The sequence below is a fragment of the Capricornis sumatraensis genome, chromosome 5 (genome assembly GCF_032405125.1).
Source record: "Capricornis sumatraensis isolate serow.1 chromosome 5, serow.2, whole genome shotgun sequence".
NCBI lineage: Eukaryota > Metazoa > Chordata > Mammalia > Artiodactyla > Bovidae > Capricornis > Capricornis sumatraensis.
The window spans coordinates 53,989,310-54,002,844 of NC_091073.1; the positions used below are offsets into that span (position 1 = coordinate 53,989,310).

Sequence of the window (13,535 nt, forward strand, 5' to 3'; positions counted from 1 at the left end):
TGTAAACAAAAAATGTCAACATTTAGGATGTGTAAGGATGTTCTTCAACCTGACTATCATCAGAGACCTGCTCCAGAACTTGGATTCTGAAGCCTGTGGAGCAACGATATTGGACCAGCTGGGGCTCAGGTCCATGGAGACGAGGCTCATGGAACAAATGGCTGCTCTGCAGTGTGTATGTGCAGGAGTGTGTATCTTAGCTATGGTTCTCACCCATTTTCAAGTCTGGCTCTGTTTCCTTCTTTCAATTCTGAGGCCCAGATGTCTGCATGTACATTTCCTTTTTGTTCAGGAGTTGGTTTCTGCCACTTGCAAACAAGAGGGCTGACTGATATAATATTTATCTTATATTGATTTAAAAAATGCAGCTTTTCTTCTTCAAAGGCTCTATGTATATTGCCCCCAAAAAAGGAAACTAGGGAGCATACCAACTTATTTTCAAGATGAACACAATGTACTCACAAAACTCTTACATTTGTATTTATCCTTTCAAGATGAATATAACGTATTCATCAAAAAGCCTGAAGAAAACTAGGTAACTGAAAATTATACTCATTTTTTAGAAATGATTTTTAAAATTGTTTAAAATTATTTGAGATTCTGTTATCAGGTACTTAAATATTAAAACAACTTTGTCTTATCAACCTAGGAAGGAGTTTAAGGAAGTAAGGGTATAATCCTATTAAAAACATTTTCTAACCTTAAATTCTAACATTAAAATTTGTCTATTTAGTAGAATTTCAAACACCTTCTTGAATTAATGAAAAATTATTCTTGACTTGGAGATTTCTGTAGTTTTCAAACCTTCAAGGCTAGGAATTTACACATTTCTATGCAGTGTTTGCTATAAAGGAATCATAATCAAACGTCTATGTATGTCCTATGAACATATACTTTGTTTTTCTCTTCTCTTTCTTTCCATACACACACACACACACAATGTTATACACATATACATACACATGTTTATATATCATATATATGAAAAAATTTGTTAATATTCTCATCTACTTCTAAATCACCACTTATAGTCACGTCTATATTTTTAGAGCTTCCTTGGTGGCTCAGATGGTAATGCAGGAGGATCCAGGCTCGATCCCTGGGTATGGAAGATCCCCTGGAGAAGGCAATCCACTCCAATATACTTGCCTGGAGAATTCCATGGACAGAGGAGCCTGGTGGGCTACAGTTCACGGGTTTACAAAGAGTCGGACATGACTGAGCAACTAACATTTTCATAACTCTTCTTTATTTTTATTTTGTATTTCCAGGCAAAAGAACACCTAACATCAAGAATCTATTCTTTCACTTAGAAGATAAATGGAAATTTAAAAAATTTCAAGCACTTTGCTTTTTTAAAAATTGCTATAGCTTTGCAAATAAAGCATGAGAAGATATTTACCTGTTTCTTCCACCTGTGAACTTGGTTGTTCAAACTGTGAAGCACAGACTCTGCTTCCTGAGCTTTCTGCAGGGCATTCGTTGAGAAGGGAGGGGAGCCGTAACAGCTCGGGCCGCCGCAGGACGAGAGCACGCAGGCCGAGAGCACGCAGGCTGAGAGCACGCAGGCCGTGTCCTCTCCTGCTCCGCACACCTGAGAGGAAAAAGGATCTGTGTGAAAAAGTGACTTGTTGGCAGAGGGTTTTCCTAGTGTCATCCAGGCTCACTGAGGCAAGACACCGCTCTATTCATGTGTGTTTATTCACAGCTGTTCAAGCTTAATATGTAGATATGACCCATTAAATATTTCCTAGTTAACTGAGTACGTATCTAACTTATTTGTTGTTAGCACCGGTGTCAATCAATAACACTCTCATACTTATGGTTTCTTTGGAAAATATTGAGCATTTCCATGTTAATTTCATCTTTTTAAAAATAAAAACTACCTTTCACTTATGAAGCAAGAGGAGTAAATGTCCACAGTCTGTACCATTTGGGAAATAGTAAATAGTATAAAATAATAAAATCAAGCCACAATCTTTACTTTTTGATTTTTCTCAAACTTGGACTTAAGAAATTTTTTAAAATTACATTATTTTTAGATTAAATATATTTATATTATTTATATATTATTCCTATACTTATAGAATATAAATTAAAAATGAAATAAAACATTAGACAGAGAAATAGAAAAGATTTGTACATCAAGTCAGGCTTCCCAGGTAGCATAGTGGTAAAGAATCCACCTGCCAAGGCAGGAGATGCGGGCTTAATATCTGGGTTGGGAACATCCTCTGGAAAAGAAAATGGCAACCCATTCCAGTATTCTTGCCTGGAAAATTCCATGGACAGAGAAGCCTGGCTATAGTCCATGGTGTCCCTAAGAGTCAGACACGACTGAGTGATCAAGCACACACATATCAAGTAAAAACCACAGATACTTTTACTCTGCTGTCATGAATATTTACCTTTTCTTGCAATATTTGAATATTTGGCATCTTGATCTGCTTTAATTTCTCCAATGACAAGTCTTCTTTTGAGGTTAGTATATCTAAGATGCTAAGTAAGATATTCTTGGTATTTTTGGAGTTGTTAATGATGGATGTAGTTTCATTAGTTTTCTTTTCAGTAGATAAAGAACTCTGATAATACTTCTTGATGTTCTTTGAGAAATCTATATCAACACCAATTGAGGTAAGATAAATTTTGTGGAAACAACTGAAATTATACATGGGCTAGCAACATAATTATTCTCCGACTTGACTAGACTGTCTTGGTCTCAATGATCAGTACAAAAATTCAACATCCATTCCCTTGAGCTTGCACTTCATGGGGAGAAGTTAGAAGTTCTGTCATAGACACAGATGGTAATGCCTACAGAGCACTGAGGTGTAAGTCTGCAGACAGATTTGAATGCTGGCTTCAACCTTGACTGTGGGGGCATGTCCTTGAGCAAACCCATTAGTCTCTTAGATTATGTTTCTTGTAAATTAGTGATAATAATTTGTGAAGATTAAGTGAAATAATATAAAAATACTCTGTGAAATATTCCACATATGTAAGGTATTAATTTTGACTACCTATATGAACTCTAAGATGATGAACCAAGTTTATCTCACTATATAGCACAGAAGTTGACAAACTCATTCTACAAAGGCTGGAGGATAAATGTTTCAAGCTTACCTACCATTACATTGCTGTCACAACTACTCAACTCTGCCACTGTAGAGTAACAGTTACCATGTAAATAAATAGGTGAGATTGTCTCCTAATGAAACTTTATTTATAAAAATGGACTGGGAGGGGAAATATGTATACCTATGGTTGATTCCTATTGATGTATGGCAGAAACTAGTTACAATACTGTTATTGTAAAGCAATTATCCTCCAACTAAAAGTAAATAAATTGTTTTTACAAAAGGAAAAAAAAAAAAAAACCAACCTATCACAGGCTGTGGGTAGGATCCGCAGGCAGACTGTAGTTTGCTGACCTGTGATGTTGAAGCTGATGACAACAGCTACTGTGCTAAAGTGAAAGTCACTCAGTTGTGTCAGATGCTTGGTGACCCCATGGATTGTAGCCTGCTGGGCTCCTCTGTCCATGGAATTCTCCAGGCAAGAATGGGTAGCCTTCTCCAGGGGATCTTCCCAACCCAGGGATCGGACCCACGTCTCCTGCATTGCAGACAGATTCTTTACTGCCTGAGCCACCAAACGGTGCTAAGTGCTTTCTATATACCTGTACTTCTGATGAATTTTCATCCTTAATTTTACAAAACTCCGTGAGAATTAGCCCAACCACCGTTTTACAAGTGGAAAAACGAGGCTCTGATGACAGTAAATTCTTGCTGATGGTAAGAGACGCAGCAAGGATTTGAAGCCAGGTAGTTTGACTCTAGAGACTGTGTTCTTAAACACTTCTCTACATTTTGATAGAAATACAAATTCCTTAAAGCATAAGGTGATGTTTTAATGTAAATGATAGCATATTAGGGTTTTAGACTATTTTAGGAACCAAAGGCCCATGATTCTGATCTTTACTCCATACATAACCAGAGTCCAGGCGTGACAACCATTCTTTATCTTCTAAATATTCCTGGTTTTTATACTAACATACTCGGATGGCATCACCGACTCAATAGACAGGAGTATGAGGAAACTCTGGGAGTTGGTGATGGACAGGGAGGCCTGGTTTGCTGCAATCCACGGGGTGGCAAAGAGTTGGACACAACTGAGTGACTGAACTGCTCTTAATATATCATGATTTTTATTTACCATGAACCACTTCCCTAAACAAACAAAAATCATCTTTCCATTGCTTGTGATGATTTTCTGCCTTGATTTATCTGGCAAATTTATCTTTATTCTATGAAGCCTTTTCTAATATACCCAGGAATAATACCATTCTCTCTACTTTGTTCCTGAAACAGTTTGAAGATGCTCTAACAGAGTCTGTTCTCTGTTTGGGGTTGTTTATATGCCTGGCTTTCCCACATGAGATTGGGATGACTTCAGGGTGAGGACTGGCTGAATTTACTGCCTGTCTCTGATGCCCAGTACAGTGTCAGGCGTTGAGAAAAAGCCCAGTAACTTCTGTTGGAAAGCAAGTTTGAGAGGATCAGCATGGGTCAGTTTTGCTTTCTTCTACCTGGCTTGGTTGACTGCTGATGGATTTTCAATTCTTTCACTGGGTACCTTCTTCTAGATTGGGAATCAGAGCAAATTCCTTACTCTTTATATGGTATTTATTAAGGATCATCAATTATGATTTCATTAAATCCAGGGCCATCTTTTTTTTTTTTTTTTTTCTCTTTTAGCTCAATATCAGATGACAAACAGGAGCATAGACATAGGATAAGGAAAAATAGATGATGCTTTTGCCTTGAGATAGGTTTCATCTCTCAACTAAATGGGTTCTGTGTGAGTAAGATCAGTGCTGCCTCTCCTGGTAGTTAACAAGATGTCTGTCCATTTCCAAACATAACAAGGATCTCATGGGAAAAGAGGATATGACTTAATTCAAGTTTTGTTTCAGAGTTCCCTTTCCCCTCCAAGTTGGTCTTGGCTTTGGCATGGCTCCCATTCATTTTTTAAAACTATGCAATATGTATTACAGCCTGTTAGTGTGTTACATGTCTCCAAATTCCTACAAAGTTCTTACAAGAAATATGTAAGTTCTTTTTGATTCATATCCTTTTGTGTTTATGATTGCTGGAAACTGAGTGGCTTATATTCAGGAAGGTATCAAAACATATCTCTTTCATTTTCTTATGGCCACATTAGTATTTCCAAGCTGATGGTTACACAAGATCCTTGTGTGGCTTGGCATCTGAATACTTTGGGTTTTAGTATATGTTTAGTATTGCATAACTGTTAGCATTTTTTTGTGCAAATGCTATCCAGTCTCTGCAATGTTTTAAGAAGTTGAAATATTCGTGCACAAATAATACCTTTAAAGGGTATGTTTTCATGTTTTAAAGTGCTTGGGTGCTGTGGCAACAAGCACAGGGTGATTCACTAATGTAATGCACTATGGATTTTATCAACTTCTATCCATAAACAGACAGTTAAGGTACATTTTCTCTCTTACCCATGAGGCTTGCATTCCAGGCACTGGAGTGCAAATCATTTCCTTCCTGAAGATCTTCAAGTAAGAAGTTTGTTTCACTCCTCATTCTGACTATTGTTTCTTTCAGGTCTTCAAATTCATCCACTGTTTTCAGCTGCTCACTTAGTTGCATGATTTGTTTACTATAGGGGAAAATGAGAGTAAATGTAGCAAAGCTTGTATTACATTTGACAGATTGGTGGAAAACACACACACACACACACACACACACACAAAGAAATTGCCCTCATTATTAAGTATCCTCATACCATGGATGGAGGAGCCCGGTGGGCTGCAGTCCATGGGGTCTCCAAGAGTCGGACACAACTGAGAGACTTCACTTTCACTTTTCACTTTCATGCATTGGAGAAGGAAATGGCAACCTACTCCAGTGTTCTTGCCTGGAGAATCCCAGGGACGGGGGAGCCTGGTGGGCTGCCATCTGTGGGGTCACACAGAGTCGGACACGACTGAAGCGACTTAGCAGTAGCAGTCACAGTCATACTTGGGATGGATTTCAACTGCAGCAGTCTAACTAACTTCTGAATCTATGCTTATGGACATCCTGAGTGCTCTGTCCTTCCTCTACTGCCAGTTTCATTTGTAATTTACCCAGTGAGCATTTATTATTTAACTAAACCAGGCCTGGCAAATACAATCATAGAGAAAACAGCTTTGCCCACAGGAGCTCCTCAGTGAGGTAGTGGCAAATGAACTACAAAGACGTGGAAAGATGGAGAAGGAGACACATCCTTTCTCTGAGGTCGTCAGGAAAGGCTTCAGAGAGGGGGCGGTGTTTGGGTGGTTGTTAGAGAGGAACAGGAGTTCAAAAGGCGGACCGGGAAGGGCAGGCGCCCCTTACCATTTCAGGCCTGGCACTGGGGCTCCTGCTCCTTTTGCTTCCTTCTCTCTGGCTCTGCTCTGGGCTCTTGCAGTCTCTTTGTTTGGACCATCCACTATGGACAGGCTCCTTCTGCTTTCTCAGTTCCATTTTACCTGCTAGGTCTGACACCCACAAACTAGTGGTCCGTGGGCCAAGCTCATTCTCAGACACGTTTCTTTGGCCTATACAGTGCTTTTAAAAAGTGCTATTGAATTAGCTGCCTATATTTTAAAGTGGGGACATTTCCATAGAAATCTGTGATATATGACATCACTTAAAAAGCAGGGAGCTCTGGGAACCCACAGTCTTTACAAGGGTACAGAAGTGCTTGTTCTCCCCTGCCAGCTTAATCTGAACATATTGCCACCCTGGGCCCTAGAGCTGTGTCTATGATGCCAGTGGCCCTTCCTCTGAACTAACCAAGTGAGTTGCATCATCCTCCCTGTGTAACTTTTAAGCAATTACTATATACTTCTGGAATTTTTGTCTGGTGACAAAACTGACAAAATGAATGGCCTTATATTTACACTTGTGTTTTATATAACATGAAACTTTGTAGCTTCAACTATTCTTTAATCCATGAGCTTTTCTGGGGAGGAGGAATATTTTTTTATAGAACCATAATCTTCTTGGTTTCTTTGTAGCCTGTGTGCTCCTAGATGGGTAGAAACTATACCCAACTCATCCTCGTTCGCCCAAATCAGGTCAGCAAACTTTTTCTGTTAAGGGTGAGAAAGTAAATATTTCAGGCCTTGGGGGCCATAGCAACCCTGTCACAACTGCTCAACCCTGTCATTGCAGAGGGACAGCAGCCACAGAGGATGTAAATGTAGTTATGGCTGTGTTCCGATAAAACTTTATTTACAAAAGATGTGATGGGTTGGATGTTGCTCATGAACCATGTCTTGCTGACTCCTGGCCCACAGCAATCAACATCATCTCTAGAACTATTTGATGAATGAAAAAAATGATACTGCATTTTGAAAGAACTACTGTACTCATTATACAACTTCACAGTAATGTATGGGCATGTAAACAACTGAGGAATTTGGGAACAGTAAGCAAATTTCCCTGAGCACATGGTTGAAAAAAAAATGTGTATTAGAAACCTTCCTACTTCCAATTTTGTGTCCTTCAGCTCTGCTGAGTTTGGGCTTCCCAATTAACCTTGTGGTTGCCTTTTTGTTATAATCAATGATATCCTGAAAAATCATATGCAATCCTAACTAGATAGGAAAGAGACAGACAGATATGATCCTCGGCCTGGTTACTAACTGAACAATGATCATCCTCCTAATGTTAACAAAGGTACATTTCTAAGCTGAAAGCTGTTAAAGCTCTCGGGAGTTAAGGTAAATCAGGAACTTGGCGACCTATTACTTTTGCACAAACCTTACCGAACAGAGTCATGATAATCCTTGACTTTTGAGAATTCCTCAGATGAGAAAACAGGATGTCTCCAAATCCTTTCTATTTCAGACATGTTTTCTCTGAGGCCTTTGAAGTCGGCCTCACAGACAGGCAGGGTCTCTCTTTTATCTTCCATGTTAGCAGCCAGCCTAATTAACCCTTGCACCACTGTGGAGAGGGAAGAAATAGTGTGGTCCCATTGATCAAAGCACAAGTGACACCGAAGACAAGTGGGGAATTCCTGGTCGTGACCCCGGGCACAGCGATCACATCGAGGGCCGCTAATGCCCTCCTGGCATCGACACGTGCCTGTGTCCTGGTCACAGACCGGCTTCTGGGAACCTTCCTTGTTGCAGTCACATGCTGAAAAAGATGGGAGAAGGAGCAGAGAATGTCAGTCACCTGGCCTTTGGCTCCTTACTAGCTCAAGAATAAAGTCCCCTCCTTTTCCCTGAGAAACTTCCTAAATCCCATTTCTAAGGTGAACATTTAAAGCAGGATAATTATAGAGATCTTTGTAATGGCCATTAAAACACAGCATCCCTCTTTTCACTCCAGACAAGTCAGCTCCTGGGGTTTCTGTTCTGTTTTTTTTGTTTGTTTGTTTTGGCCAGGCCACTGGGCTTGCAGGATTAGTTCTCTGACCGGGGATCGAAACTGTGCCCTCTGCAGTGCAAGTGTGCAGTCCTAGCCACTGCACTGCCAGGGAAGTCCCAGGTCTTGGTTCCTACATGGGCATTATTAGATGTCACTTCTACTGCAAGTGTGTGAGTTGTTCCCATCTGGGCTCTTCACCTATGTGAGTGAAGAATATCGACCTAATGACACACTTGTGGGCAGCTGCTACTGTGCCTGCACGGTGGTTCAGGCATGTTACAGACTCTCTAAGAAGGCCCATGATCACACTTTTTCTTAGTGAAACCAGCCTGGATGTGGTGTCTGCCTTGCATAAGAAAGACTGTTCTGTTCTCAAAAAAGTGTGTGTGTAGAATCTCCCTTTGGTATTTACCCAAAGGAATTCAAAACACGTCCACATAAAAACCTACAAATGGATGTTTATAGCAACGTTATGCATAATTGCCAACTAAGATGTAACCAAGATGTCTAGGTGAATGGATAAAGAAACTGTGATACATCCAGACAATTAAATGTTACTCAGCATTATAAAGAAATGAGTGTTAAGCCATTAAAAAAAACATGGAGGAACCTTAGGGGTTTTCTACTAAATGAAAGAAGTCACTTTGAAAAAGGTACATACTGTAATATGATTCCAGCTATAGGATATTCTGAAAAGGCAAAACTAGAGAGACACTAAACCGATCAGTTGTTGCCAGGGGTTAAGGGGTGTGTAAGGATGGATAGAAGGCAAAGCACAGAGGATTTTTAAGGCAGTGGAAATACCCTGTATGATACTATGCTGATAGATACATGTCATTAGACATCTATCTAAACCCAATACCGAGTCAACCCTAATATAAACTATAAGCTTTGGTGATTACAATGTATCAGTATAGGTTCATCGATTGTAACAAATGTACCACTCTTGTGGGGAGGCTGATAATGAGGGAAGGTTATGCATATGTAGGGTCTGGGAGTACATACGGGAAATCTCTGCCTTCCTCTCAATTTTCCTGTGAACTTAAAACTGCTCTAGAAAATAGTCTTTTTAAAAAAATGGGAACATTAAAATTACCATCTTAATTAAAAGAAAAACAAACAAACAAAAAAACACCTCGGATTTAGGTGGTGGTCCAATGGTTAGGACACCCTGGTGGTCCAGTGGTTAGGGCTGCATGCTTTCACTGCCGAGGGCTTGGGTTCAGTCACTGGTCTAGGAGCAGATCCATAGCCATGCAGTGTAGCCAAAAAATAAACAAATACTCTCCCCAAACCTGACACTATATGTACTTCAGATGAGTAGGTTGTTGATTACAGCTAAGGATGGAGGATGAAGAGAGCTACTGAAGTTATTTGAAGCAATTATTACTATTATTGAAGCAATTTCCGAAAGGTCAGGGAATCACTAGCCTATGCCACAGGCTTAACTGTAAGGAACAAGTGATTTAAAAATCCATTTGGCAGCCTGAGTGGGAATAATGCCAATTACAAATAAAAGCTGATTAACACACTAGGCTCCTCCAATAGACATCATCTATCTGGCCCATTCGTTTTGGTCCAGAGGTCTCTGCAGGAACCCTTGGGGGGACTCTGTGCATTTCACCACCTGGAGGCCAAGGCTCCCCCTTATTATCTGTTCTTCTCCAGGAGCACTACTGGGGTCTGTAGCCTGAGCTGACTATTTGCAAAGTTTCCTCTATGAAAGCATTTTTATAAAATAAGATTATTAAAATATTAGAGGGACACAGGAATATAGGCTCTCTAAGAAAGATTTTCTAAGAGCCAACATTCCTTCCTGGTTTTTAAACTAGCAATTCCACTTGGAAAATTGCATCTTTGAATGTGGCAAAAAACCAAAGGCTTTTTTTTTTAAAACCACAAAAGCACATTTATAAAGGAATGGACAGGAAGAACGAGTTCCCATATGTGGCTACACAGCATAGAAATGACTGCAATGGTAAGTCCATCACATCTGATATTTCTTTAGTTTGACTTCTTTTGGAAGTGGATTTCAAAGAGAGATTCAAAAATCCCTCCTCCTAGAAATAATCCAGACTCTACATTTGCACTGTCCAATATGGTAGCTACTAACCACATGTGCTATTTAAATATAAATGGATTAAATGAAATAAGCAATTGTTTTTCTCACTTGCACTAGCCACAGTGCAAGTGCTCAATAGAACTAGTGGTCCCTGCACTGGACAGTTCAGATGTAAAATGGGTCCATGTTTGCAGAAAGTAGTAGGAAACAGCCTTGCCCTGGAAATTCTCTGGCAGTCCAGAGGTTAAGGCTCCACTGTTCCACTGTGGGGACATGGGTTCGATCCCTTGTCTGGGAACTGAGATCCCACATACTGTGAGGTGCAGCCAAAAAATAAATAAAAAGACAATCTCATTTTTTAAAGATGCCAGGAGCACTGGCTGTGTATTAAGAATAAATAAATAGAAAACAGCCCTGCTTTAAATCCTATAACTAGTGCTAATGGAATGAAAGGCACTAGGAACTCAAACTCCTCAAGTTTGGAGGCTTTGCCTTCTTTGTTCACTACCCTGAGTACCCAGTAGACACTCTATGTATATTTTTAAATAAATAAATAATTGAATCTGTGATAAACCCCAAGTTATGAAAGCCATGTTAAGGAAACATCTGCTCTGCTGGCTTCTTATGATCCACTTCCCAGCCTCTACCTTGATCCAAATTAGCTGTTTCTGTCAGCATGCTTCCAGATAGCAGAAAATTGGCTACAAGTTATGATCTCAAAAATCTGTTCCATATTAACAACTTTGAGGAATTTTCATATAACCTAACATTCAATATAGTGCCAAGTTTTAATATAAGAGAAAATACTTTTAAGGGCTAAAAATACTTTTTTTTTTTTTTCAAAACTAAGATTAAAGTTTGTGAATTTTCAAATATAAAGCATGACACCACAAAATTCCTCGATGAGAACTTAGGCAAAACATTCTCTGACATAAATCATACTAATGTTTTCTTAGGTCAGTCTCCCAAGGCAATGGAAATAAAAATGAAAATAAACAAATGAGACCTAATCAAACTTATAAGCTTTTGCTCAGCAGAGGAAGCCATAAACAAAATGAAAAGACAGTCTCTGGACTGGGAGAGAATATTTGCAAATGACCTGATCAACAAGGGCTTAATTTCCAAAATATACAAGCAGCTCATAGAACTCAATAACAAAACAAAACAAGAAAACCAAACAACCCAATTGAGAAGAGGGCAGAAGACCTAAACAAACATTTCTCTAAAGAAGACATACAGATGGCCAACAGGCACGTGAAAAGATGCTCAACACTGCTAATTATTAGAGAAATGCAAATCAAAACTACAAGGAGGTATCACCTTATATTGGTCACATGACCATCATAAAAATGTCTAGGGCTTCCCTGGTGCCTCAGTGGTAAGGAATCTGCCTGCCACTGCAGGAGGCATGGATTCGATCCCTGGTCCAGGAAGATCCCACATACCACAGAGCAAATGAGCCACAACTATTCAGCTGTGCTCTAGAGCCCAGGAACTGGAACTACTGAGCCAGCACTGCAGCTAATGAAGCCCTCGCAGCCTAGAGCCCGTGCTTCTCAACAGAAGCACTGCAATGGGAAGCTGAGCACCGCAACCAGAAAGCACTCCCGCTCTGCACAACTAGGGAAAGGGTGAGCAGCAAGGAAGACTCAGCACAGCCAAAAATAATAAATAAAATTATACATATAAAAAAACCTATAAACAACAAATGCTGGAGAAGTGTCGAGGAAAGGGAACCCTCCTACACTGTTGGTGGGAATGTAAATTGGTTACAGCCACTACAGAGAACCATATGGAAGCTACTCTAAAAACTAAAAATAGAGTTGTCCTGTGGTCTAGCAATTCCACTCCTGGGCATATGGCTGGATACATACACCCCTATGAGCACAGCAGCACTAGTCACAACAGCCAAGACATGGCTACAACCTAAATGTACCTAAATGGATGGATAAAAGGCATGGTACGTATATATAATGGAACACTGCATAGCCATAAAAAGAATGAAATAATGCTATTTGCAGCAATGTGGATGGACTTAGAGATTATCCTACTAAGTGAAGGAAGTTAGAAAGAGGAAGACAAATACCGTATGATGTTGCTTACATGTGGAATCTGAAACATGACACAAATGAATTTGTTTTACAAAACAGAAATAGACTCACAAAGAACAGACTGTGGTTGCCAAGGGGGAGGGGATGGATTGGAAGTTTGGGATTAGCAAATGCAAACTATTATATATAGATGGATAAACAATAAGATCCTACTATATAGCACATGTGTGTGCTAAGTCACTTCATTTGTGTCCAACTGTGTGTGACCCTATGGGCTATAGCCTGCCAGGCTCCTCTGTCCATGGGATTCTCCAGGCAAGAATACTGGAGTGGATTGCCATGCCCTCCTCCAGGGGACCTGACCCAGGGATGGAACCGGAATCTCTTGATGTCTCCTGCATTGGCGGGTGGGTTCTTCACCACTAGTGCCACCTGGGAAGCCCACACTATATAGCCCAGGGAGCTATATTTAATATCTTGTGAAAAACCATAATGGAAAAGAAAAAAGAGAACTCTAACTGGTTTATACAGCTTTCATTTTATTAATATCTTATAGAAAATTTGTTTTTTAAAGTTTGTGAATTTTCTACCAAATAAAGGAATTTAAAATTCAGTTGGTTCACAGCAAGCCTGTGGCAGGACCAGGTTGACTGTACTCACATTTTTAGAACCAATACTTACGAATGCATCGGCCTAGGGGATCCTCATAATGATTTTCCTCACACTCAGAGCAGCCTTTCCCATCATAGCCTAATCTACACGCACACTGGCCTGTAAGCTGTGAGAATGGTCATGGGTAAGAAATTGACAAGCTCTATGATCTAAAAAAAAAAAAAAAGCAAATTAATACAAAACAACTTTTGCCTCCAGTGATTTAGGACATACAGCTGTGCAGAGGCAGGAGGAGGATTCCCATGGCCAGCAACAACCCCCGACAACACCAAAGATCAAGAGTTAATGTGTTTTGGCTGAGGGCTCTTGAAT

General features: G+C 39.9%; 1 protein-coding gene across 1 annotated transcript in view; it reads right to left on the bottom strand.

Annotated features, from left to right (window-relative positions):
• LAMB4 (laminin subunit beta 4) overlaps positions 1-13,535 on the bottom strand; it is a 114,493-nt gene that overhangs the window by 25,938 nt on the left and 75,020 nt on the right. The window contains 5 exon segments of the mRNA XM_068972397.1: positions 1,403-1,594; positions 2,409-2,614; positions 5,531-5,691; positions 7,829-8,204; positions 13,233-13,329. Of these exon segments, the coding sequence (XP_068828498.1) occupies positions 1,403-1,594; positions 2,409-2,614; positions 5,531-5,691; positions 7,829-8,204; positions 13,233-13,329 (1,032 nt within the window).